This window comes from Monodelphis domestica, chromosome 4, assembly GCF_027887165.1.
Source record: "Monodelphis domestica isolate mMonDom1 chromosome 4, mMonDom1.pri, whole genome shotgun sequence".
Taxonomy (NCBI): domain Eukaryota; kingdom Metazoa; phylum Chordata; class Mammalia; order Didelphimorphia; family Didelphidae; genus Monodelphis; species Monodelphis domestica.
In genome coordinates, this window is record NC_077230.1 from 90,567,139 (window position 1) to 90,595,129 (window position 27,991).

General features: G+C 40.4%; 1 protein-coding gene across 8 annotated transcripts in view; it reads left to right on the plus strand.

Annotated features, from left to right (window-relative positions):
* Positions 1–27,991, plus strand: part of KALRN (kalirin RhoGEF kinase) — a 1,009,634-nt gene that overhangs the window by 930,917 nt on the left and 50,726 nt on the right. For 6 of the 8 annotated variants that reach the window (XM_056793558.1, XM_056793560.1, XM_056793559.1 and 3 more), the window contains 4 exons: positions 3,408–3,646; positions 8,448–8,701; positions 12,580–12,703; positions 14,295–14,354. In XM_056793558.1, coding sequence (XP_056649536.1) covers positions 3,408–3,646; positions 8,448–8,701; positions 12,580–12,703; positions 14,295–14,354 — 677 coding nt within the window. Of the gene's footprint in view, positions 1–3,407; positions 3,647–8,447; positions 9,561–12,579; positions 12,704–14,294; positions 14,355–27,991 lie in introns of those variants that run through there. The other 2 variants (XM_056793571.1, XM_056793569.1) reach the window with 1 other exon arrangement.

Consider the following 27,991-nt stretch of genomic DNA (forward strand, 5'->3'; position numbering starts at 1 on the left):
TGCAGAATATGGCATATTCTGGGGTCTAATATTTTTTTAAGTATGTTTTGTTGACACCTTTTAGTCTTTTTATCACAGTTGTTTCCCATTCATCACCACCCTTTCTTGTAACCAAACAAATAAAGTAAAACAAACAAACAATACAGCTAAGCAAAATGTCTGGCATAGAAGACTCTGGCAATATATAAACTAATACACCCTTTCCAATAGTGTCCATCCCATTTCTCCCATGAAGGAGGAAGTATGTTTCACAAAATGTTTTCTGGGACATAGACTTAATGATGGTCCTGGCCTTCATATCCTTTCGGAGTTTAGGTACTTAGGGTTGATCTCCATTTTTAACAGCTAGCATGGTAGAATAGTTGAGTTAACAGAAAACTAATTATTTTTTAAGAAAGATTCTTCTGATGCCTGAATGATCAGCTAATTGGTCTCTCACCACCTGCCTATTCCCTCACTTCTCTCAGGAGATAAGAATGTAGGCAGTGAGATTAAGGGATCTTCTGGAGTGGAGGAGTCCACTTGGAAATGGTGTTAGGGAATCATGCCTTCCAGGTGCTCAGCTGACCTTTACATGATCTTTTTTGATACTCACAACAGTTCTGTGAGGTAGGGAATACAAGAATCTATTTTGCAGATAAGGCAGTAAAGACCTTGAGCTTGTCTAATTCCAGACAATGAATAAATGATAAAAGCAAGACTTGATTTCAGGTCTTCAGTCTCCAAATCTAGTGTTCTTTCCATAAACAATGGCTCTTTCTCTGTTCCCGTCAGATAGGTATACTGATAATTGGTGTCTCTTTCTCCCTCTCTCTCTCTCTGTCTCTCTCTCACCCTCTTTCCTTTTTCCCTCTCCTTCTCCTTCTCCATGTCTGTCTCTCTCACATACATACACATACACACCCCCTCAAAGCTTTCTTCACCTAACAAAACAAAGAAAATATACTATAGTAGAGATCTTTGGAACAAAAATTAGAAATGCTCTCCTTGGTCATGTAACTAATTAGCTATATTTCCTTTCACTCTGTTCAGTTCCTCTTCTGTCAAATGATGATGCTGGACTCAGTGATCTATGGGTCCCCTTCTACCTCTAACTCATTATTTTATGGAACTCTCTAGAAAAAATGTAATATAAATCCCCTGAGTCATATTACTCTCCTTCTGATGCAGCAGAACATTTTCAGGATACTTGGAAAGGACCCTAGGGATGCTCTCATCCAATCTTCTCATTCAACCAAAAAAAAAAAAAACTCACCATAGGCCCCAGCTACTCAATACAATGTCAAGAGTAAAATTTAGGTTTTCTGATTCCTACTCATGTGGTTTGGGATTGGGTTTGCTTTTCTTTTTCATATGCTAGAAAAGATTATATAGCCTATGAGTTGCTGACATTTTCTCTAAGTAGATTTGAAAAGCAGGACATTGGAGCTCTTTCTCATACACACTAGCCTTCCTAGTAACACTAGAGATCCCTGAAGATAAATAAAGCAATGCAAAATGCTTCAGACAGCTTGACTCTGGGCAACTCTCATCACTTACCGGCTTCTCAGCTTACTCACCCATAAAATGAGGGAACTGTGCTAGAAATGCTATTTTCTGATAAGCAAATACAGGACCCACCCTAAAAAGTGACTGTTCATGAGAATATGTGTCACTCTGAATGTAGCTAGGTAGAGCAGTGGATGGCATGCTGGGCTCAGAGTCAGGAAGATCTGAGTTCAAATCCAGACTCGGCTACTTATTAGCTAGATGACCCTCTATCTACTTCAGTATGCTCATCTATAAAATGCGATAATTATAACACCTACCTCTCACAATTATCGTGAGGATCAAATAAGATGAAGTTACACATGGTAAATCCTATATAAAGGCTAGCAATTTTATTTTTATTATTATGTAGATTTTTAATGGTTACCTTTAGGAATTGTTTTTTCTAAAAGCATATGACTTTTTAAGAACCCTTACCTTCTGTCCTAGTATCAGTTCCATGGCAGAAAAGCAATAGGGACTTGGCAGTTAGGGGGAAATGACTGGCCCAGGGTCACACAGCTATGAAGTGTCTCAGACCAGAACTGAACCTAAATCCTCCAGACTCTAGGCCTGGTGCTCTATCTTTTGAACCACCTGGAAGCCCCTTAGTTCTTTTTACTATATAGATTCGAAAATTGAATAAAAGTCAAATTTCAATATTATATAATTCAGACTTTTTAATAATTCTGACTGGCCTTCCCCAATTATAATGGATCTTTACGAACTATGATAAACATTTACATAAATACATTTCTTTATTCCTTATACATGCTGTCAAGGCTTGGTGTTGGGTGGTTTTCTGTTTGGTTGTTTATTTTTCCTTGTTGGCAAGGACCAGTTCCATTCCTGCTCTACATCCAAGAAGATAAGTAGTATAGTCCCAATGTAATGTTCTTTATTTGAAGACAGTCCAGAACCAACCTATCCCTCCAGGGTGAGGTTCACAATCCTGCCACCATAACTATCATTTACTGTAAAGGACTTTAACAAATTATATACATGTGTTATGCCAAAAGGTTTCCAAGACTCTGCTGGTGACCCACTTACTTCAAATGACATTACAAGAGAATGGCATTGCAGTAACAACCAAGCCATTTGGACAGGCTTTTGGAGTTTGCTATAATGGAATTTGACTTGTACCATTTTCTTCCAATCACATTTAGTATTCAGAGCTGGTACTACTGACAAGGTCTTTCGTGGTGACTCATTCCCTCTCTCCTCTGACCCCCTAAGCCAGAAGTCATAAAATAGCAAAGTTGGGAGCATCAGCATGCCAGCAGTTCACTGGGACTGGGGCCAGTTTCTCCAGTCTTTGGAGAACATCTTCCTGCCCCCTTTTCCTGCTTCCTGCCTCTAGTTACCAATTTGTTTCAACTGCATCCTCTGGTGCAAGAGGAAAAAGGAAGCTGGTGTTTTAGTCAGCCTTTCGGCCAGTAGCCCTCTCCATAGGGTTGTCTCCCCTTTTTCCTCCCCTGTGGTGGGACCTGGGGATTTCAATCATTTACAATTGCCTGATTCTGGGTGAGGAGAAAATCAGACTCTTTTTTTTGTCCTTTTTACTTCTCTAGTCACTTATTTTCCACATCGCAGTCCAGAGACTTTGGTTGGTATGTGTAAGAAAGGCAAAAAAAATTATTTTACGTTCTAAAAGGCTGCACCTCTAGGCACCAATATTTAAACTCCACTGCTGGCCCTTGCTGACAAAGATCCTTAAGGTTATCTTCTCTCCCTCGATCAATTGTTAACCCCTTAAGGGCAGGGGCTTACGTCTCCATCTTTATCACCCACATTAACAATCACTTATATACTGGAAGGGGGAGAGGATACAAGTTGACTCAATGAAGATCAGAAATTGGTAACTGGCTTTTCTTCTACAGCACTACAGTCACCAATTGAGTATCAGCGGAAAGAGAGGAGCACAGCCGTCATGAGGACCCAGCCTCCCAGAGTGCCTCAGGCCAGCCCCAGGCCCTATTCTGCTGTCCCTGTGGGGGCTGAAAAGCCCCCAAAGGGCTCCAGCTGGAACCCATCACTGCCGCCCCTGAAGATATCTACCTCCAATGGCAGTCCAGGGTTTGACTACCACCAGCCTGGGGACAAGTATGAGCCCAGCAAGGTATGGGGATCTAGCTTCCCTTGCTTAAGGGAACACTGTAGCAGGGCTTACAGATATTAGACTAATTTAGGGGTTCAAAAAAATTCTCAACTTCATGTAAAATGGGGAGGTTAGACTAGTTCAAGTCTTTTTAACCTGGGGTCTATGAATTTGGTTTTTAAAAATATTGTGATCTGGGACTTGCACCAATTAGCCATTTCCCCAGCTTCTCCATTGTGCTTGTCCCAGAAGAAGAAGGCACTTGTTGATGGAGTGCCCTTTGTCAAAGGAAGCTTTGTGAAGCTCAGGCTTCTCCTGAAGTCCATGGTTGAGATCAGCAGCCTTTTTGAGTGTCCTAATGAATGAAGCCTCCAGCAAGCCAAATAGCCTGGGCACCTGTGGCCATTTAGCCTTGAAGCCATGTAGTCAGGCTCCTAGCTACCAAAAAACGAAACCAACCAACCCTGGGAAAGTTGCAAACCCTTGAGTAGTTCAGTAAAAGGAAGTTGGAGCGCAGCTGAGTGGCTCAGCGGACAGAGAGCTGGGCCTCAAGACCAGAGGTCCTAGGTTCAAATCTGACCCCAGACTTTTCTTCATTTTCTAACTCTGGGCAAGTACTACAAGCCAACAAAAATCTGTAGTTTCTATTACTGCTGTCAACATTTGCTTTTGCAGTCACTGTGTCTCATTCATCACTTCCATTATGGCTCTTTGAAAATGGAATATCGCTAGGCGACATATACTGAGTCATGGCAGAGTTGTAGTTTGAGATTATTTCCTTTTGTTCATGATCCATAACTTCAATTTCCATACAAAGTTCCTCAATGAACACTTAAAAAAAAATAAAAAAATAAAAAAATAAAAATATTGTGATCACAGAGGCTCATGTGGAGTGAGAGCCAGGCCTAGAGACCAGAGACCTGGGTTCAAAACTGACCTTAGACACTTATTAGTTGAGTGACCCTGGAACCAATACATCATACTGACTCTAAGACAGAAGGTCAGGGTTTAAAAAAAAATTGTGATCACTGCATTTCAATATAATGTTATACATTTAAAACAGATAAAGAGTCCATGACACAAAGATACAAATCCTTGTGCTGGAGAGAACACCATGGTACTAGCTCTAATATTCTGGTTTATTAATATACTGTAAAGAGGTTAGGAAACCAGAGAAATGGATAATGCAAAAGTTATGATCCTGGAATGCACTGTGGCCTTAAAAAAATATTGCCATTCCTAATGATGATTGACTCAGGCTGTTATTAAAACGAGTTCACATTCCCCGAGCATATTTTAGTTGATGGCAAGAAGAGGTGGTTAAGGAATGTACTTGGCAGAGTGGAGAAGAAGTAAAAAGCCAGCCTGGAATTAAACACTTGCCATAGATAATCTATAAACTCCTAGCAATCCCTTGTGGATAATTGAGAGTTTACTCTAGGCCCAGACCCAGAAACACAGCTGTATGAACACTGTAATGATACAGAAGAAACACTGGAATGGGTCTTCCAAGTCCTAGATTCTATTTCCAGATCTGTTATTCACTGATACTTTGAATGAAAACTCCTCAAGGATTTTTTTTTCCTTACAAACTTAGAGCCCCTCATATATGTCAGGTTTAAAATACAACGTTGGGTCAAATTTCCTTTTAACCAGGTGTGATTGATAAGTTTTGATCAGGAACCAAATCCCTCTGCCTGTCCCATGTAAAGACACCAGCACTTTCTTCCACATTCCTTGGAAATTAATAAACATCCTTACCCCAACCCCTTTCAACTAACGTGAGCCAGCTTAATTCACATGAACACTTTATGGTATGATAGGCTACAGAATTAACAAAGAAGAACCCATTGTGAGTTAGTGGGTAGTGTTGACCCAGCTGCTTAACAGATTATGAATGCGAAATGGAAAGAATGCTTGCCTTGGAGAGCTGAGTTTAAGTCCAACCCTAGATACCTACTAGCTTTGTGTTTTAGGGCAAATCATTCTATCCCTCTCACTAAACCTGTTTCAATCATCTATAAAGTAGGGATAATAATACATGTATTACCTGCTTCACATGATTGTGGTATAGAAAAAAGACTTCATTAATCTTAAAATGACATGTCAATGTGAGGCAGTATTGCCAAAGATTGATCATACCAAAGGGCAGTGGATAGAAAGGGAGATGGGAGGTCTTGAGTTCAACTCTAGCCTCAAACACTTCCTGGCTGTGTGAGCCTGGGCAAATCACTTAACCCCCATTGCCTAGCCTATGTCACTCTTACCTAGTGTTGATTATTCTTACTTAGATGCTTAGTATTGTTTCAAGACAGAAAGTAAGAGTTGTTTTTTTTTTTTAAGATTTATAATACTCAGAAAATTGGAGGGGAAGATTATTTGCATAGATGTCAGAAGTGAGTACATTAATGGAATAGAGACTAATTTCAAAGCTTTGGAGGGAGAAGGGTGAGGCTCCTCTTTCAAATGATGAAATTGGACTAGGTTGGATTTAGTTCCCTTTGCTACTGGTAGAAGAACATTGAAGTCATCTCTTCTAATTGGCCTGTAGGTGCTTAAGGAAAAAGACAAGAGCATATAACATCTGGAGCATTTTAGACCTTAGCTTCTTCTTTGATAAACTCTAAATCTTAGATTTTAAAAAAGGATAAAAGAGAAAATCTTCTCCCTTATTCCTTAAATCCATCTTTCTATCTGAGAGGCATAGCTAGGGACCTTTGTGCTCTGGAAATTGTGCCCTTGGACCATAACCTGCTTGCACCCAAATATCCCATATCCCCAAGCCAAATAAATATCTCTTCTACTCTGCAATGTGATTGGGCAGGTGTGACTTTAAGAGCAAAGGCTATTTTCAGTATCCACAGCAGCTGGTCCCACTCACCCACCTTTAGTGATGAAGGTGATGCTGTTAAATTTCAACATCTATAAAAATGGATATGGGGCAGGTAGGTGGCATGGTAGATAGAGTGTTGGACATGGAATCAGGAAAACTCATCTCCTTGAGTTCAAATCTGACCTGGGATACTTACTTAGATGGGTGACTGTTTCCTCATCTGTCAAAAGAGCTGGAGAAGGGGATGGCAAACCACTCCAGTATCTTTGCCAAGAAAACCCCAAATGAAGTCACAAAGAATTGGGCACAACTAAACCAACTCAACAACAACAAAACTATGTATAGTAATTCAAATGATACGGATATGAAAGTAACTTGAAAACAATATAGGATTGATATATTTCCAAAGCTCTCTCATAATCACAGTGTCTGAGTTAGAAAGGTACTCAAAGGTCAACTAGTCTAAGCCATACCCAGTGAGAATCCCCTCTTCTAATGGCCTCAACAGTAAGCTCTTAGGCTCTGGTTGGATATCTCTGGGGATAAGAAATAAACCATCTCCGCTTGAAGATGCCCATTCAACCTGTGAATATTCATGAAGCAAGTTTCTTGTTTTTGTTTTTTTACACTGAGCCAAAACCTGCCTCTGCCACACCTAGTTCTGCCCTCTGGGAGAAATCTGATCCAGTCTAAACTTTCTTGCATATAATAAAAAGCCCTTCAAATATTTTTAAACTATTCTCCTAGGCCCTTAAATCTTTTCTTTTCCAGATTAAATGCTCCCATTTCCTTCAACAAATCTTTGTACACTATGGAATACTTTCCTGCCTTCTCATTATTTAGTTGCTTTCTTTGAGGGTGATCCAGCTATCATTGTGTTTTCAAAAATATGGCACCTGGAATAGAACCCATTCTCCAGCTAGGGTCAGTGCTAGGGTAGAAGATAGCAAGACTATATAGCCTCTCTCAATCTGGACTCTATGCCTTTCGAAAGGTCATACTGGTTTTTGCTTTGCTTTGTTTTGTTTTCATTACAAGGCCGAAGAGTGTAAGGGCTAGGCAATGGGAGTTAAGTGATTTGTCCAGTATCATACAGCTAAGAGTTTGAAAACAAGACTTCCTTGCCCTGGGTCTGGTTCTCAATACACTGAGTCACCTAGCTGTCCCCTGGTCATACTGGTTTTTGTTGCTATAGGATTACAGTTTGTTTCACGATGCCTATAAAATGTTGGAAATGCTTGGGTCAGAGGATTAGCAGCTCTATTGATCAGAACTTCTCTCCAATCAGAATGCTTACACATCAATCAATTGTGTCACTGACAGATTTTGGCTAAAGCTCAGATTGTTTTTGTTCCATAGGAGCAGCCAAAAATAATAATAATGACCAGCATTTACATAGCACTTTAAGGTTTACAGAATATTATATGTATGTATACATATGTTGTTATATAGGTATATTATATATGCATATATACACAATACACAAATATTATATAATATGTATATTATATACCATGAGCAAAATATATTACAAACATAAGGTGCATCTATATGTATACATACATGTGTGTATTACATATTTATGTAACATATTGTAACATGTGTATATACACATTCACATTTATACTTTATGTATATAAATATATATATATATAAAGTGTGTATAATTCTGATTCTCACACTAACACTAAGGTGGGTGTTAGTATTTGCTTTTACAAATGAGGAAACTGAGGCAGAGAAAAACTTCCTGACTTACCCAGGGTCACAAAAATAGTGTCTGAGGTTAGATATGAACTTGGGTCTTCTTGAGTCCAAGTTCAGAACACTGTCTATCTGATTTATCTTGCTATAATTGGGCGCTATATAGGTTTTTAATTTATTTAATTTATTAATTAATTTAACGTGGAATAAGAAGCCAAACAATGTGTCTCTGTTGTACTCAAGTTCTCTTTGACATCTCCCTTCTTCCCTCCTCTCCTCCCCCACCAGAGTGATATGGGAGGGTGCAATGGGACCTCATCCATGGCAGTGATCAAAGATTACTACGCACTGAAGGAGAATGAGATCTGCGTGAGCCAGGGCGAGGTGGTCCAGGTCCTCGCCATCAATCAACAGAACATGTGCTTGGTCTACCAGCCCGCCAGTGATCATTCCCCTGCCGCTGAGGGCTGGGTCCCTGGCACCATCCTGGCACCCCTCACCAAAGCCACAGCTGCAGCAGAAAATAGCGACGGGAGCATCAAGTAAGTGCCTCGTTGGCTTTCCTGGGAGAGCAGTATATGGATTAGAAAAAAAAAATCCAACACACAGTAGGGACTTACCGCTCCTCATGCTCGACAGTGCCACTGGAACTAATGTCTGAATGCTGGAACCACATACCACAGGGGGCATCCATGCTGGATAGTTTGGTTTTTGTTTTTTCTTTTTGTTGACTGCTTTTTGTTCATTTTTTCTCCTTCTCCAACCTTCCCCCACCCCCCATTTGTTTAAAAAAAGAAAAGAACCTTAATGAAACCCTGGGTGATTAAAGGCATGCTTTCTGTTGCTCTGTTTGAGCCCCCATCACAAGACTCACTGGACTGGACTTCTATTTATGTTGTATTAAGTTACTGAGATATATATATATAATATTATATTATTTTTTTTATTATGACACACACATAAAAAAAATACCCCACCTTAGCACAAACCCCAGGCCTGCTGTTGGCCAGCAGCCTGCTGCTGTTCCCAGGGGGAAAAGGGGGCAGGGGATGGAGGGGATTTTAGGAGGGGTTATTGGTGATAATTTCTTTGTACAGCTTGTAACTTTTTCAACTCATCCATGCCCCCCCACCCTCATTTCCCTGTTACTTTAATATATGTTTCTGATAATTTGTAAGATATTTCTTTTTTTTATTGTGAGATCCTTCAGAGTACATTCCTGTATAAAGTATTTTGCACTATTTAAAAGAAACCCATATGGAAGAAGCCAGGGTGTGCAATATATTGGATAGCCGCAATGTTCATCATTGTACCTGTAATGTAACTAATAATTTTAAATGTACTATTTTAAATATGTAAAATAAATTTTCACCATGAGCATGTTTTAATGAGGTTAAAGAACTAGTTGACCCTTCATTTTCCCTACTCTAAGCCCTGAAACTTGAATAACATTTACTTTGATAATGAAATGAGTGAGTTGAATATATCTCTCTCCTACCCCTTCTCTTGAATTTTAAAAGTTGGTCCAAAGCCTTGGTTGTTCCCTATTCTCCCAAAATCCATCAACCAACAAGCCATTTATTCCATCACTACAATGTGCCACACACCATGCTAGGTCCTGGGGATAAAAAGAAAATGGATAAAAGAAAGGGTGCTCAGAGTTGAAGATTCAATCCTTCCCTACCTATTGGTTTTCACTATCAGACAAAGAAGAATGGTACTTGGTGGGCAATGCCCAGCCTATTTCTGCCTAAATGCATGACCTTGAGGCAGATGTCAAAAATGAACTGCTAAAGCTGGCCATATCACTTGACTTGCATTTACCCACTTCTGGCCCCATTAAGCAGCTGTCCATGGCAGTGGGGTGAGGGACTTTTCTATTACTCAAATGGGTTTATAAGTCAAAAGATGCAGGTGCCTCTGGCTTCACTGTTGCTTCCTGCTCTCACCCTTCCTCTAGGATGAGGAGAGGAGGAGCATCCTAGCATCATTCCCAATTCTTCCAAAGAACTATTGTTCATCCGGACTTACTCTGACACCAAAGTGGTATTGGCTATATAGACCTGAAGGATTCCGGTGATAGTGTCTGAAAAGAACTTACTTTGTTTTTCTTTTGCATTTTCCCCATTCTCTCCAGAAAATCTCAAACCTTGAAAATAAAGCTTCCCCAAGCTCTAAAATGCTTGTTCAGTAGAGCCATCCCTTTCAAGAACCAGCTCTTGAGGCAGTTAGGTATCACAGTGAATAGAGTGCCAGGCTTGGAATCCTGGAGGACCTGGTTTCAAATCTGGCCTCAGACATTTCCTAGCTATGTAACCATGGTCAAGTCACTTAACCCCAACTACCTAGCCCTGCTTACTCTTTTCTTTTTTTTTTTTTTTAAGAGCCAGCTCTTTGATTTAGGAGCTGCCTGTCTGAGATGTCCACCTCCCACTTCCCACTTCTCACCTTCAAGTCATTTCACCTTTCATCTGTACCTCACTCCCATTGGAAGGGAAAGCACATGCTGGGAGAGTAAGGGGAACTGAATCTGTCCATCTGGGTCTTTGTCAGCAGCTCTCTAGGTAGGAAGGGAATAAAAACAAATGGCTTAAAATATAGTCTTTTGTATTAGTGATAGGGAACACTTCCCAGGCTCTCCTTGGGTATGCCTCAAGCACAAAGTATGCAGAGTTGGTTATAGCGTCTACAGGACTGGTCACCCCATCAGTGACCACCCTAGGATTTCTGTCTGCTCATGTCTCAAAGATGGAAATTCATAAGCCATTGTCTAACTCTCTGGGATGAAAGAACTCAAATTCTGGCCTCCTGTGACCTCCCCAATTAATAAGTAGGGAGTTTGTCTAGGAAATCATAAAGGTTAGTACTGAAGCCAGAGGGTATTAGATGGTCATGCATTTCCTAATTTCTCATAATACAATAGTATTCCATCGCCAACAAATATCACAGTTTGTTCAGTCATTCCCCCCTTACATTTCCTAGTTTCAATGATAATATCAATTCGATTATTGCTCCAAAAGGAAGCAATGGAAGGGGACAGAGCTACAAGCATTGTGGTTGATCAGATGGTAAAATGCCTATGCGAGTAAAGACCCTAGTGTTGTGGTGGATGGCTGGACCTTAATCATGCACTTTCCCAGATTTTCCTGTTCTTCCTCCCTCTCCCCTGTGGGCACCAAGCCTCTGTTCTGACTCTTCTCTCTTGCCTTTCTTATGTAAATCACAATGTGCTGAGAAAGGGTCCCTTTCAGGTCTAAAACATCATTTACACATGATTGGATTGGGGGTTTTGTTTCTTTTTGAGAAATCACCCTTGCCAAGCCTAAGCAGCATTTTTTCCAGACAGTGACTGGAACTTCAACCAAGATGCTGCCACCACATGCAAATAGAGAAGAGGTCCTGCCCCAAGCAGGACTGGAAGTGGTAATCAGCCTGCCTAACTGGTGAATCATATTTGGGATTTGGCTTTGGGATTCTCTTCCTCTGACTCTCATGATATGATCAACTTCATTAGGTCAATATGACAAGTCTCTGCCAACCCAAACTCTCATCTCCATCACTAGGGGAAATGGGAGACAAAATGGGGAACACAATGATGGAATGGCTACTTCTTACCCACTCCACACTTATGATGATTACCTGGTAGCAATAATCATATATTTTCTCAGCAGGAAAGGGCCAGGCCCTCTGGGAATCTGAATAAGTTGGGCTTTATAGTACAAAGAATGAAGATCAGAAGCAACTTTTGGCCTAGAATGCCCAGAAAAAAAAATAGAACCTAGGGATTTCCAGATTCTACCCAAATCATTGCCTCCATGCTCCATATCATTTGGATGATGTAGACAAAACATAAGCATAATCATGAATAGAATTTCTAATAGGCTAAGTTCCTCTCCTAATTCCAAATTAATGATTTGGATTTTCACATTCTCAATCACTAGAACATGTATTTAGTAACTGCTTACTATGTACCAAGCATTATTCTAAGTGCTGGGGATATAAAGAAAGACATAGGGCCTGCCCTCAAGGAGCTTACACTCTAATGAAGGATACACTAGGTACACACAAAACTTAAGTAGAACATAGCCAGCGGTCTTACAGCCCATAACTACTCCTTTGGAGGAACTGAAGCAACCTGTTACAAATCTTCTCTTGTAGAGCCCAGTGACCAGTGGTCATTTCCTTTCTCCATAGTGTTATGAGTTGTCTCTTTGAGGTGGGGAGGTAACAAAGTTCACTTCAAGTTGGGACTGAGGCCAGTCTTACCAACCATGGGGAGAGCTTGTATGGCGGGTCATCCGGCACTGAAGCCTGGGAGTTGGCTGGAACTCTTCATCTTCTCTGAGGACGGTGACCCCTTGTGCCTCCTCACTTCTACTCTGACCTGCCATTTTGATTGGTGCATTTTTTGGTACAACAGGAAGTCATGTTCATGGCATACCCTACGCATGAGAAAGCGGGCGGAAATGGAGAACACTGGTAAAAATGAAGCCACAGGGCCTCGTAAATCCAAGGAGATTCTGGGCAGCAAAGTCTCAGTTAAAGTGAGTAAGGTATTTTGGAGCTGTGCCCTCCCAACCTATCATCCTGCCTCTTCCACCCCACAGCATTCTCACCAGTAAGTTTTGGGGAAGATGTTTTTAGTTTTTATTTTTATTTTTTTTCCTTCAAGTGGGAGACCAGTAGTTTTAGCAGGATTTTGCATGCAAGATCAATATTTTTTTTTTAATCTTTAATTTCTCCTGGCATCTTCAATGCAAGTAAGTACCCTTTAAAAAACTTTTCTCTTTGTTCCATACAGATGTTTTTAGAAATGTTTTCTATAGCTTTATCTTATAGGAAAAGTAAGAAGTTCTATTCACTTGGAATTGGTCAAGGAAAACATAGCAAAGTTAAAAGTGACTAGAATTCACAGGGGTGGGCAGTGACCAAGGTTCTAAACTACTAAGCTTCCCTATGGAGACTGAGGTTTTGATTGAGGTCTCCATACCAGGTTGGTTTAATTGCATTTAATTAATTTGTTTCCTCCAGAGTTCAGGAAGTCTCAACTTAGTGGCAGACACTTTGCCTGTGTCATTTTCCCATGAGTGTGTGGAGGGAGGGGAGATAAGCACAGAGATGCCACCCAATATAATCCTGTGCTAAGTTCTACCCCGAATTTTAGAATCACTGATCCTAGGCTTCCTCAGACCCTGGTTCCCATGTGGCATTCTGCTAGCACAGTCTAGTGTGCTACACAATATGACCTTTCTGCAGTAGTCAGCCATCAGCCAAGAGAAAATTGTGGGTTTGATTCTGTCTACTTATAATGTAAACCATAGCAGTCTATGTTTGGGGGGGGGGGGTTGCCTTCAGAAAATTTTGTTAAAATTAAGAAAGCTGGCCCAATCAGAAAATGTTTTCCTGATCCCACTTCTGACACTTTGTGACCTTGGGCAAGTCACTTAATCTCTTCCTGCTCACAGATATTTACTTTTTCTTTTCTCTTTTTTTTTCTTAATAGTCCTTACTTTCTGTCTCAGAATCAATAAACAGTAAGGACTAGGCAATGGGGATATAAGTGACTTGCCCAGAGCCACACAGTTAGGAAGTATCTGAGGCCTGCTTTGAACCCAGGATCCCATCTCTAGGCTTGGCTCTCAAACCACTGAACCACCTAGCTGCCCCCTCAGCAATTTTCTAAGATTATAAATTGCAGAGAAAGTACAAATCTGCATTAGTAAAGAGAGTTTCCTCACCTGGGAGCTCCTTAAACTAATGAAATCACAGGCCCACTTCTTATCCTCTAATCTTGGGGAACAGAAAGTATTCTTTCTTTTTTATTTAGAAACTCCAGCCTCCAAAGAGAATACAACAGTTCTAACTCTGTAGCAGCCATGTTCCATTCTGTTGCTTCCATTGCTAAATCAGACAAGACAGACCATTGCATAAAATCATAGCTGCCTCTGCTTTGGCAAAAGCATGCTGCTGCCCTTGGCAACTTGCTCGCCTTTTGAAGCATCTTTATTTTTTTTTGTTCCCTGTGCCAGTTTTCCATTTCCCATGCTCTCTGAAGTTCTCCTGCTCTGCTTAGGGTATGCTGCCTATGTTCTAACTTTGTTCTCTTTCTTCCCCTCCCTCATGCTGCCACACAAGGAGATGAACAGTTCCGAGGAGTCAGAGTGCGATGATCTTGACCCTAATACTAGCATGGAGGTAGAAGCAGCCATTGCTCTCCTATTTTCTACAATGAGAATTTTTTTTTCTTATGTGTTCTCTAGCAGTAGCTCTAAACATATGACTGACCAGCCTACAATTAACCATGAAGTACAAATTAAGTCCTGCCTCTGGGTATCCATTCCACATCCCAGAAAACCACAAACAACCCAGTATCAGTAGAAATCCCCCCAATAAAACTCTTACCCCTGGGCAACCTCTAAAAAAGCCCTAGTATTTGAGAATGGTTGTTTAATGTGGGTTTATCAGTTGGTTTATATAGAGGCGGCTCCTCAAATGAGACATGTTTCAAAAGCCTATTTGAAGATCACTGGAAATTCAATCATCTCCCATGAAAACAACATTCTATGTATTCAGATGTATAAAGGATGTTTTGCTCATATGGAGTTACCCAATGGGAATAAAGCAAGGTCAGAAATGACCAGATGTTGCAGAAACAAGGAGTAACTTTCCAAGCTCCTTTCTAGAAATGAAAGCTTCTAGGGAAAAGGTTCTCAATTCAGACTGATTTAATGATATCTCGTTTCTGTCCCCCCAACATTCAATAGGGATCACCTTCTCTTGTGTTCCTTTTTCCATGAATACGTGGAGGGAAGGAAAGCAGATACAGAGAAAATCCCCAGTATACAACCTTTATACCTCTGAGATTCAGTAATTCTACATAATAGTAATTAGCTTCTGAGCTGGCCCAAGAAAACTGGCTTACCCCACAATGGAACCAAAGTTAATTCATAATTCCCCATTTAAGTTTTTCAAATGTGATTGCCTGTCAAGTCTTCCTTCTCAAATAGTATCCAAAAGCACCCACCCATACATAAAATGGTCCTTGTTGGTTACAAAGATTTTTCCACACATAATATATGACATTTAAAACATTCCCTTGAGATAGATGGGAATAAGCATTATTAATTATCACCATCCTATAATGAGAAAACTGAGGTTCCAAGAGGTTGTCCCATGGTCATATGGCCAATATGTTCTTCCACCAGGTTCTCATCCATGATACCACAACCTTTTCCTCCTCTTATTGATCTTACTTTCCCTACACTTCTAATAATATTTCAGCTATTTTTATGGAGTAAATGGGTTTTCATGGAAAAGCCTAACATTATTTCTACAGGAACATTCACAGGCTGTGCAGTGAAGAAAAAAGAAGGGAATAAGATCATGGTGGCACCAAGTATACAATACCTCTTCCCCCTTTTGTCACCCCCTTGCATAGGCCTCAGCAGAAAGAAGTTCAGTGGTTAGGGATGCATCTTTCATATGATATCCACGAGAGTGCCTATCCATCAAAGTATGAGAATGGAATACAGTTCAGACAACATCTATCATTCTCCCAAGAGGACTAACAAAGAAGTGGGTGCCTATCCCTACCTCCTCTGCCATAAAGATTCATCAGATGAATTTATAACTCCCTCCCAGTACCCAGAAGAAGTCAACAAACAGATGCTGCATATCAATCTGGGTTGGGATTGACAATCATGGTAAACATTATCCATTAGGATTAGGGGTTCTTGACCTCAGTGAACAAAAAAAAAAATGTAAAGGAAGCCAGTCTTATCAAAATAAAGCTATCAAATATTTTTTTTTAAGTTCCCAGTTTCCAGGTCCAAATATAGTCTTTATTCAGCCTTTTAAGTCCTTCAAACTTCTAATCCATTCTACCTTTCCAGTCTTCTTACATCTTACTTATCCTTCCATGATCTTCAATATCCAATGACACTGGTCTTACTATTCCTTGAACAAGAACAAGATTTCTTTCTCTGACCTAAAGCATTGATTTCCTATCCACAGTGAAGCATAACTTATAAGTCTGCCTTTTGTGCATTGAAAAAAAAAGCCAATACTTTAAAAAATCTTTTGAAAATGTACTTAAAGCCTCTCACATGGATGACTGGCAAGTTTAGGCTAAATTTTTCCTGGGTTTGCTCTTTAATTCAATATGTACCTAAAAATGATCTCCTGTAAGGACTCTGTCATGTAAATAAAGCAAATTTATGACAGATAGACATGAGAAAAGGTGAGTCATTCATCAGTCTCATGGAAGGAGCCAAGCAAATGGTCACCCATTATGGCTGTGATCTCCTGAGGTCCTAGAAAAATGATGCCATCTGAGTCTGAATTTCACCATGCAGGTAAAACTGAAAGGGGTTTGATTATTCCGATGCCTCTCTGGGATGAAATGGAAGAACTCTTTGTAACTTGTACATCAGAACCAACTTAAACAATGGCAAAGGAATGAATGATAGCATTAATTACGAACTGACAGTGGTAAAGCCAGCAGATAGAAACCCCTGCCCTTTCCTTACTTGGTCTCATTTCCTTCCATCTCATAGGATCAGCAGGGTATTTGAAGGGCATTTGTGATCTAGGAGAAAGGACACTGGGCTGGGAATCATAAGATAGTCCTGGGGTTCCACCCCGGCTTTGCCACTTCCTAGTTCTGTGACCTTGAACTAGTGACAACTTCAGCTGAATGAGAATTATTAAGTGCCTACTCCAATTTACCGGACATTGGATAAAGGTCCAGGGGATACAAAAACTAACGTAAAGCAATGCTTACCCTCAAGAAGCATATGTTCTAATGGAGGGAAACAACAGGTATCCAGATGAGATGTTGTAAGTCCCTTCAATCTCCCTGTACCTCAGTGTCCTTATCCATAAAATGAGACAGTTGAACTAAGTGGCTCCAAGAGTTCATTCTAGCTCTGGATTTATGATCCTAAGTAAAAAGAAAATATATGCAAAGTAAATACAAAAGGATTTGGTAGATGAGAGAGAGTACCAACAAATGGAGGATTCAGCCGAGGCCTTTTGTAGGAGAAAATACTGGACCTGAGCCTTGAAAGAAGCTAAGGGTGCCAATGGACAAAGTTAAGACGAGGGCAATTCTGGCATAAGGCACAGCCTGAGTACAGTTTTGGTGGCAAGAGATGGAATGTTGGTAATAGGTTACAGTGAATCATCGAGTTTGAACAATGTAGTGTATATAAGGGGCAGGCCTATGAAATCAGTCTTGAAAGGTGGGAGAGAGTCAGGATCCAAAGGGCTTTAAATACCAAATGGAGGAATTTGACTTTGATCCAAGAGGCCAGAGGGAACCACTGATGCTTAATGGCCTCAGTTTCCTCATCACTAAAATGGGGAGGGTAAAACCTGTCTTCTGAGATTATTGGGAGGCTATAAATAACAAAGGAGGTGCGCATAGCTGGAGAAAATCTCCTCACCTGAAAGTTCCATATATCAATAGAATCACAGGGCTTGTCCTTACTCCTTTGGTTACTTATTATCATTTCTAATATTGATAATGCAAGGTGGGGAAAGGAGAAGGAAATAAGCAATTCTACAGCACCTACTCTGTGCCAGGCACTTTACAGGTATTTCTTTATTTGATCCTCTCAACAACTCTACAAGGTAGGTGCTATTATTACCTATATTTTAGAGGTGAAGAAACTGAGGCCAACAGGGTTAAGTGACTTACCCAATGAGTGTGGGAAGCTGAATTTGAACTAAGGTCTTCCTGACTCCAGGACAGGCTAGAAGTAGACTTTGCCTCTGTTCATCCAGAATGGGAGCTAAAAGTACAGGGATCTGACAGATGGAAGGGGGAAGATGGAAAGGTATACAGACCATCAACCCAGAAGCAAAGCTGGGACCAAATCAAGATGGTCAAGTGGCACAACCACAGCTGCCTGCCTTGCCCTGGTACACCCATAGAGCAGGAAGAAGCAGGTAGAAGGTCATTCAATACTGGGCAGATTGTTTCAAAAGCAAGCACACATATGGACAATTTCCAAAATCCTCTGGGAAACACAAGATAGACAATTTCTACATGCTATAATGTAGTTAACTGGAAAGAGTCATCCAATAGTAAACCAGAATTCACATCTTACTGGGTCCCCCACTCCACTTTGGAAGTTCAATTCTTGTTAACAAGCATTTATTAAGGGGTCTCAATGGATTGAGAGCCAGGCCTGAAGACAGGAGGTCCTGGACTGAAATCTGGCCTCAGACACTTCCTAGCTGTGTGACCCTGGGCAAGTCACTTAACCCCCATTGGCTAGCTCTTACCACTTGCCTGCGTGGAACTAATAGTTAGGATCAATTCTAAAACAGAAGATAAAGGTTGAAAATAAAATTATCTTATTAAGCACCTACTGTATGCCAGAGCACTGATAAGACAAATGGCAAGAAATCAAACTAATATATCTGGGCCTTCTTTCAGAAAAAAAAAATCCTAGGTATATCTTGGGCTAGTATACATTTGGCCCTATCTCTCATATCTTCCAAGTCTTACATTTTTCTGTGTAATGAGGACTCACACAAAAATGCCTGGGAGAACCACCAGATCCTTAATCATCAAAGTAAAGGCTTTTTAAAACTTTTCTAAAATTTTCAATTTTTGTTATTTTAAAACTACTGAAGCAAAGAAGACGAGAAAATGTGTTTGTACATCTTTGAAAGACTTTAGACATCAAGGTTTGAAAATAAATATTTTCAGATAAATGGAAATATCATTTAACTCAAACTTCAGATTCTTACTTGCTGTAAGACCCCATGGCAAGTCATGTAGCCTCTGCCTCAGTTTCCTCAACTGTAAAATGAAGATAATTGTACCTGCCTCCCTAGGTTGAGATAATTATAAAACACAGCCCAGTGCCTCATACAGAATAGGTGCTTAATAAATGTGTACCACTCCTAAACCTTGAAATACGTGATTTCATTCTCTGAATATTTCATTTAAAGTCCATACTCAGCTATGCATATGGTTTATATATTTCAGATCTCCAAATGTCTTCTACATTCCATACATGTCATCACTTTTTAGAATTTAATTGTGAAAGCATGCATAGGGCTAGGAAGGAAAACCAGACTTACAAAATTTTAGTCTTTAGGTCCCGTGTGGCCTCCAATAAACACAAAGTGTAGAAATTCAGGGTCTACAAAATGAGCTGGTATTTTTTTTTTTATGAGGATGAGCTGTATTAGTAAAAATCCAACACTAACCCATGCAGTACCAAAGAGGAAGTAGGCCCAAGGATCTCTAAAAATGTCATCTTAAAATAAATTAAGACAAGATAAATAAGGTCTGCCTGAACTCACTCTTCTTTCCTCTCTTGTGGGCCAATACTCATTAGACCAGGGATACATTCTTAGCAGTTTTCTCATGTATGTGCCAAACTTGCTTCTAGGCTTTCCCTGGAGACTGATCAGGACTATCTTCCAAATAGCAGCACTTTTAGAACACTTTAAGGCTTATAAGGAGCAGGTAGGTGGTACAGTGGATAGAATGCTGGGACTGGAAGACCTAAGTTCAAATCCAGCCTAGAAACTAGCTGTATGACATTGGGCAAGTCACTTAAAACTGTTTGCCTTAGTTTTCTCATCTGTGCAATGAGCTAGAGAAGGAAATGGCCAACTACTCCAGTATCTTTGCCAAGAAAACACCCAATGGCATCATGGAGAGAACCAAAAAGGTTTGCAAAGTACTTTTGCATGGCTAAGTGCTTGAAAACTTGTGTTCAGTATTGACCTTCTTGTCTAATCCTTCCTAAAAATTCCACTGACTGCTCCCCTAATTGGCTCCTGCCCCTACTCAGATTCCATGTTTCCCACCTAAGCCAAAGACAAAATCCTGAGTTGGGCTTCGTTGACTTAAGTCCACTGGTATCCAGTCAATTGTTGACTGATCAACAAGCTAAGTAAGTCCAACAAGATGAACTATAATAGGACTATTGGAAAGACCTATATCTAAGTTTTTAAAAATCAGCTTCATACCTACAAGATGGCAGCATGGCTATAGAATAATTCCTCAGAAAATGATCTGGTGGGTTTTATGGGCTGACATTTCAGTAAAGTCCAATGAGGTATGCTAGGTGAACAGCGGAAAGACTGGGGAGACTTGGAATCAGGACGACCAAATCTGAAGTCTCAGAACCTTACTAGCTATAGGACTCTGGACAAGTTGCAATCTTTCTGGGCCTCAGTTTCTTAATCTGTAAACAAGATATAATAGTGCCTTTCTCATAGAGTTGTGAGGATCAAATAAGTAAGCATATATAAAGCAAATCACAAACTTTAAAGCACTATATAAATTCTAACTATATATAGCTATATTGTGACCCTGGACAAGTCACTTAACCCCCATTGCCTAGCCCTTACTGATCTTTTGCCTTAGAACCAATACTTAATGTTGATTCCAAGATGCAAGATGAAAGAGTTTAAAATTTTTTATTAAGTGCCTACTATGTGTCAGTCACCATACTAAATGCAGAGGATGCAAAGACAAACAAAAGACAATCCCTGCTCTCAAGAAGTCCCCAGACTGAGGAAAGAAAAGACATGCAAGAGCAAAAGCACATTATCTTTCACATTAGCTTATTTACAGTTTTATTTGGGGGGTTTGCTGTTACATGAGTATTCTCTTATAACAATGACCAATATGGAAGCATGTTTTGCATGATAATGCATGTTTAACCCAGATCAATTTGTTTTCCATGGGGGGGGGGGTGAAGGAAAGGAGAAAGGGAGACAGTTTAGATCTTACAATTTCAAAAAATATATGTTGAAAATTGTTATTACATAGAATTGGGAAAATAAAATATCTTTGAATAAAAAAAGCCATGAAAACAACTGGTATAAACAAGATATTTGCAGAAGATTGGATATAATCAACATAGGAAAGGCACTAGAATTAAGGGGCAATCAAGAAAGGCTTCCTGTAAAAGGTGAGATTTTATCTGGGACTTGAAAGAAGCCAGAGAAGCTAGGAGGTAGAGATGAGAATAGAGAGAATTCCAAATATGGATGACAGCCAGTTAAAAATGTCTGGAATAGGAAGATATAGTGTCTTATTGGAAGAACAACAAGGAGGTCATTGTTTTTGGATCACAGAACAAGTAGAGGAAATAAGATGTAAGAACAGAAAAAGAGGAGGGAGCCAAAAGACTTCGAATGCCAAACAGCATTTTATAATTCATCCTGGAGTTAATCGGTTATCATTGGAGTTTACTTGAGTAGTGGGGTGTCACAGTCAGACTTGTACATTGGGATTATCACTTTGAGTACGTGGAGGATAGACTGGAATTAGGGAGACTTGGGATAGGCTATTGCAATGTCCAAGCATAAGATGATGAAGGGCTTGCACTAGGTAGGTAGCAGTATCAGAGGAAAGAAGGGTGCATATATGAGAGGTGTTACAAAGGTAAAACTGGAAGGACTTGACAATAGATTGGATATGGGGATGAAGGAGAACAAAGCATTGAGAACGACACCTTGATTATGAACAAGGTGTCTAGGAAGGTGATGGTATCCTCAACAGTAAAAGGGAAATTAAGAAGACGGAAAGGTTTTAGGAAGAAATATGAGTTCTGTTTTGGTTATGTTGAGTTGAAATTACCTATGAAACATCCAGTCCAATATGTCCACTGGGACATCTATGATAGACCGTCTTCTCAAGGAGGTAAGCCACAAAGAGAGGGAAGATATGGAATTATAGCAACTGAGGATGGATGCATAAAGGACAGGTTTTTTGAGCTTGGGAGGCACATGGGGATGTTTGTAGGCAATAAGGAAGTAGTTAGCAAATAGCGAGAGATTGAAGATAAGTGAAAGAGTAGGGATGATAAAAGGGGCAATTTACTGGAGAAGAAGGGATTGAATGGCATCACTTGTGTATGTAGATGGTTAGCCTTGGCAAGGAGAAAGATCACCTCCTTATGTGAGACAAGAATGAAGGAGAGTGGCAGAAAGCATCTGACTGATACGAGCCGAGGTGGAGGGGAGAAGGAGCTCTCAACAAATGCCTTCTTTTTTCCCCATAAAATATCAGGCAAAGTCCTTGACTGAGAAGGTGAGGTCCTGGGAGAGGTTTGAGAAAGGATGAAAAGTTTTGGAAAAGTCACTGTGAAGACTGTGCTCATTGGAAAGATGTAAAAAGATTAGCTAGAAGCAGTGAATATCCAAGTGAGATTATGTAACAGATTTCTTTTGTTTGTTGTGTTTTGTTTTTTAAGTCCTAACCTTCTGTTTTAGTATCAATTCTAAGACATAAAAGGGGTAATGGGTAAAGTGACTTGCCCAGGGTCACACAGCTAGGAAATATCTGAGGTCAAATTTGAACTCGGGTCCTCCCCACTCCAGGGTGTGGCACTCTATCCACTATGCTACCTAACTGTGCCTATAACATAAATTTATAATGGACCTAGTTAAGGGAGTCTTGTGATTTTTCTCCAGCTTTATTCAATTATAAGAATATATGAACAAAGGCTGGTAGAGTGACCCAAGACTGAGGCTTGGCAGGGCAAAAATGATGATATGATAAGGGAGAAGAGATGACAGTTGAGAGTTGAACAGGTTGAGGAGAGCAACCACAATGATCAATCATGTTGTATGAGGATCAGCTGAAGTAAGGCTGTGTAGTAGCCTGGAAAAGGGAAGGCTTCAGGGGAACATGATTATGTGTTCAAACATTTGAGGGACTAGCATGCAGGAAAGGCATCCAACCATGTCTGCCTGGGTTTAGAGAGCTGAACTAGCAGGGAAAGAGGAAAATTTCAGGGCAGTGAAAGGAAAAAAATTTCTAAGTTATTCAAAACCAGGAAGGGCTGCTTCAAGAAGCAGTGGGCTCCCTTCCATTTGTGGTCTTCATACAAAGGTTGGATGGTCTTCCATCAGGGATATCGTAGATGTGTAGATTGCTCAGATGTGAGTTAGACTAGGTGGCCTCTAAGGTCCCTTCCCAATTTGAGATTCTGTAAATCAGACCCTGGCAGCATATTTCTTTCCAAAAGCTTGCTTTTATCTGATGTCCTGCCTTAGAGCCTTAACATTATCCCCCTCCCCTTTTTTTAATCCTTACCTTCTGTCTTAGTATGCATTCTAAAACAGAATAGTGGTAAAGTCCAGGCCAAATAGGGGTTAGATGACTTGCCCAGGATCACACAGCTAGGAAGTATCTGAGGCCAGATTTTTTTTTTTCCAAAACCCCTACCTTCTGTCTTAGAATCAATACTGTGTATTGGTTCCAAGGAAGAAGAACAGTAAGGGCTAGACAATGGGGGTCAAGTGACTTGTCCTGGGTCACACAGCTAGGACGTGTCTAAGTCCACATTTGAACCCAGAACCTCCCATCTCTGGGCCTGACTCTCAATCCACTGAGCCACCCAGCTTCCCCCCCTGAGGCCAGATTTGAACCCTGGAACTTCTGTCTCCAGGCCTGGCTTTCTATCCACTGTGCTACCTAGCTGCCCCTCCTTAATCTAAATGGTGAAACTTTTAAAATCTTAAAATAAAATCAACATAATTCATTTTAACTTTAAGAAAAAGCATATTTCCCATACTACTCATAGGAAAGGATTCAAACCATTCCCTAATGATGGCATACATCAAAATTGCAATAGTCAAGTAATAATCACCTAGTATATATTACACCCTGACTGTGTGGCATGTACTGTACCAAGGGCTGGGGGTACAAAGAAAGAAGACAGACTAGGCTCTCAGAGAGCTCACATTCTGATGGAGGGACCATATGCAAATGACTTTATATGAGCAAGATCTAGACAGAATAAATTGGAGACAATAACAAAAAGAAGGTTCTAGGCTTGAGAGAGATCAGAAAAGTCTTCTGGTAGAAGGTAGGACTTAGGCATTTTATAAAGTTTAGAAAAATAATATTATAGAATCTCAAGACCTCTTCATTTATCTAATCAGATTAGATCGAATCCCCTCTAAAAGTGGGATAATGGATTGAGAATAGGAAGGATCTTAGATAACATCAAGGCCAACCCCTTAATTTTACAGATGAGAAAACTGAAGCCCAGAGAGATGAAGGAACTTGCTCAGGGTCATACTCATACTACATCAAAAGAAAGACTGGAATCTGGGTCTTCCTGACTCCAAGCCCAGGACTCTCTCCACTGGGCGATTCAGCTTCATTTATATCCCTGACAAGTGGTCATTCATACTCTACTTGAAGACCTGGAATATTGAGAAGAACGTCAGTACTTCCCAAAGCATTCCATTCATTCCAGTTTTGAAAAGTTCCTCTTGCTGCAAATGAATTCAAACATCCTCTTTTGAGTTTGAACTATTTCCTTAAGTTGAGCCTCAGCCTGCCCTCCTATCACTCCCATCCTCTTGTCAGAACAAGTTTAATGATAATCTCCCACAAGGTAGCCCTGATCAACACTGAGAAAAAGCCAGAGTAACATCATTGCCTCAGTTTGAGATGAGGAAATTGAGCCTCTGAGATCAGAAGTGCCTCAGCCTTCTGTCTCCTACTTTCCCTTCCCTTAAGGCTATCCTACAGGCCTGAAAAAGTGCTTCCTTATCCCTTAATTCTAAAAAATTTTTTAGATATCTTCAAACTTAAACTAGATGACACAGTAAAGAGAGCATTGGGCATGGAATCAGGAAGATTTTTCTTCCTGAGTTCAAATCAAGCTTTAGACATGTACTAGCTGTGTGACCCTGGGTAAGTCACATAACCCTGTATGCCTCAGTTTCCTCTTCTGTAAAATGAGCTAGAGAAGGAAATAGCCAGCCACTCCAGCATCTTCGCAAAGAAAACTCTAAATGGGGTCATGAAGAGTCAAATTTAACTGAAAAATGACTCAACTAAGCAGCTAATCAATGGCAGAAGAGGATTAGAATACAGTTCTCCTGGGTCACATTTCTGCACTTATCTGTACAGCAAAGGTGTCAAATACATCATATCTGAACAGCAATATACCCAATACCTGAACCAAATTAAAATGCCGTTAGAAAATAGCTAACAAAAATAAAATAAGTCATAAATAGCATTACATTTAAAAACTAATATGCAACCCACAGAGATCTTATGTGCCTTTCAGTGGTCCTTATTTCCATTTGAGTTAGATATCATTATGCTCCATCATACCTAAGAAGAAGTCATGAAATTAGAATGTAGTGGGATAATAGGGGCAGCTAGGTGGCATAATGGATGGAGTGCCAGGCCCAGAAACAAAAGGACCTAAATTCAAATCTGGCCTCAAACACTTACTAACTGTGTGGCCCTATGTAAGGTACTTAACCCCATTTGTCTCACTTTCCTCACCTGTAAAATGAGCGGAGGATATGGCAAACCACTCTCATATCTTTGCCAAGAAAACCTCAAATGGTATCACAGAGTCAGAACTAATGTACGCCCCCAAAAGGGGGTGGGGGATAATAAGGTGTTTACATCAAGATGCCACTTCCTGATACAAGGGAAGGAAATGTATTAGTTCCTAGTCCCATTTCAGTGCCCTACAAGAGTGACTAACCTTAATCTTACAGTGAAGAAAATTGTCTGTGACACCAATCCAGGTGTTTTCAAGAATATATATATATATATATATATATATATATATATATATATATATATATGTATGTATGTATGTATGTATGTATATGTATACATACATAGTTTTCCTAGGCATAAAAGGCATATCAAATATTGTCTTTCAGTTTACCAGCTTAATATAAACTGAAATCAAAAGAATTCTAGATCCTTGTGACAAGCTGGAATGCCTACAGAAGACAAGAGTCTGAAGGTGCTGAATTGGAAAGCTGCCAAGTGAGGATTGGTTAAATGACTTGGGGATGTTTTTCCTGGAGAAGAAGAGGCTTAAGGGGAGATAAGATCTTTGTCCTTAGCTTTGGAGAGGCCATGTCTTGTGGAAGGATTAGACTTGTTTTGCTCAGCCCCAGAGGGCAGAAACTTAGACTTGTTAGAATCAAAGGGGTAGGGATGGGAGGGCAACTAAGTGGTTCAATGGATTGAAAGTCTGAGTCCTGAGTTCAAATCTGGCCTCAGACACTTCCCAGCTATGTGACCCCGGGCAAGCCACTTAACTCCCATTGCCTAGCCCTTACCACTCTTCTGCCTTGGAACCAATACAGAGTATTTATTCCAAAACAGAAGGTAAGAGTTTAAAGGGGGTGGGGGGGGGGTTAGGATGGAGGGGGATCCAAAACTGCAAAAAAGGTAGTTAGTATAATGACAAACTTTCTAGTAGTTAGAACTCTCCAAGAGTGGGATGGGATGGCTGATCCATTTCTGGAGGTCTTGATTTCTACTGAGGTATGGAATCAACTAGATGAGCAAAAGTGTGAGGGTGAAGGAGGAGGATTGTGGCAGGAATCACCATCTGTCTTACTGTCTAGCTGGGTTACCGTGAGCAGGTCCACTTCTCTGGGTCTCAATTCCTCAAATGTAAAATGGCCTGGGAGTTTACTGAGAGTAGAGCCAGTGTTTTGCCTTTATCACTCCTGGGGTTAGTACAATGCCTGATAAGCATTATTGTTGAGTAGTTTTCAGTTGTGTCTGTCTCTTTGTGACTGCATTTGGGCTTTTCTCAGCAAAGATCTGGAGTGGTTTGCCATTTCTTTCTCCAGCTCATTTTACAGAAAAGGAAACGGAGGCAGACAGGATTAAGTGACTTGCTTAGGGTCACATGGCTAGTAAATATCTAAGGCCAGATTTGAATTCATGAAGATGTGTCTCCCTGACTCCAAGTCTGGCACTCTGTCTACTGAGCCACCTAGCTGCCATATAAGTGCCAAAACATAGTAGGCATTTCATAAAATACTTACTCATTGAATAAATATTCCCAGTCCTAAATTCTATGACCTCTGATAATAGTTTCTGATTTGTTGATTCTATCAAGTTGTTGGAGGACAATCACCCAGGAACACAAAATCTGACATGCTTAACCCTTTCCCTCCAGATCCAGTCCATGCCAAATCTTCCTTACTTCCAGCCCAGCACTCTATCCCCATATCCCCAGTAGCTGGCCTATCAATTCATAGATTTAGATCTGGAAGCAGTCTCAGAAGCCATCTAGTCCAACTTTTCTCATTTACAAATGAGGAAACGGAGGTCCAGGGAAACTGAATGACTTGCCTGACACCACTTAAGGGGTCTCATCAGATCTAGGTTCTCTGAGTGCTGAGCCAGCACTCTTTCCACTGTATTCTGCACATTCCTCTGAGTTAACTTCCATCTGATGTCTTTTATGCTACATGTAGATGTTTGTGTATTATCTCTCTATGTTAGAAGTAAGCTCCCTGAGGGCAAGGACTGCTATGTGTTTTGTTTCTGTGTATCTGTAGGGCCAAGCACATTGCTAAGCACATAGAAAGCACCTAACCAATGCTTGTTGACTGAGCAGTTCCCATGGCAGGCACTTAATGACATGGGTTGATTTGACCTGGATTGAATTGGAAAAGACAGAACTTAGAGCTGGGGTGGAGGGAGGTGGTTAGTGGCCATTGAATGCAACCCCCTCATTGCATAATATACATAGAAACTGAAGTATAGAGAGTTAATGTGGCATCCATAATCACAGTGTCTGAGATAAGGTTTGAATGCAGGATTTACTGATGGGGCAGCAAAATGTCACAGTGGATAGAGCATCTAGTCTGGAGTCAGGAACACCTGAGTTCAAATCTGGCCTCAGATATGTACTAGCTATATGACCATGGACATGTCACTTAACACTATCTGCCTCAGTTTCCTTATCTGTCAAATGAGCTGGAAAAGGAAATGGCAAACCACTACAGTATTGTTGCCAAGAAATCTCAAATGGAGTCACAAAGAGTCAGGCATG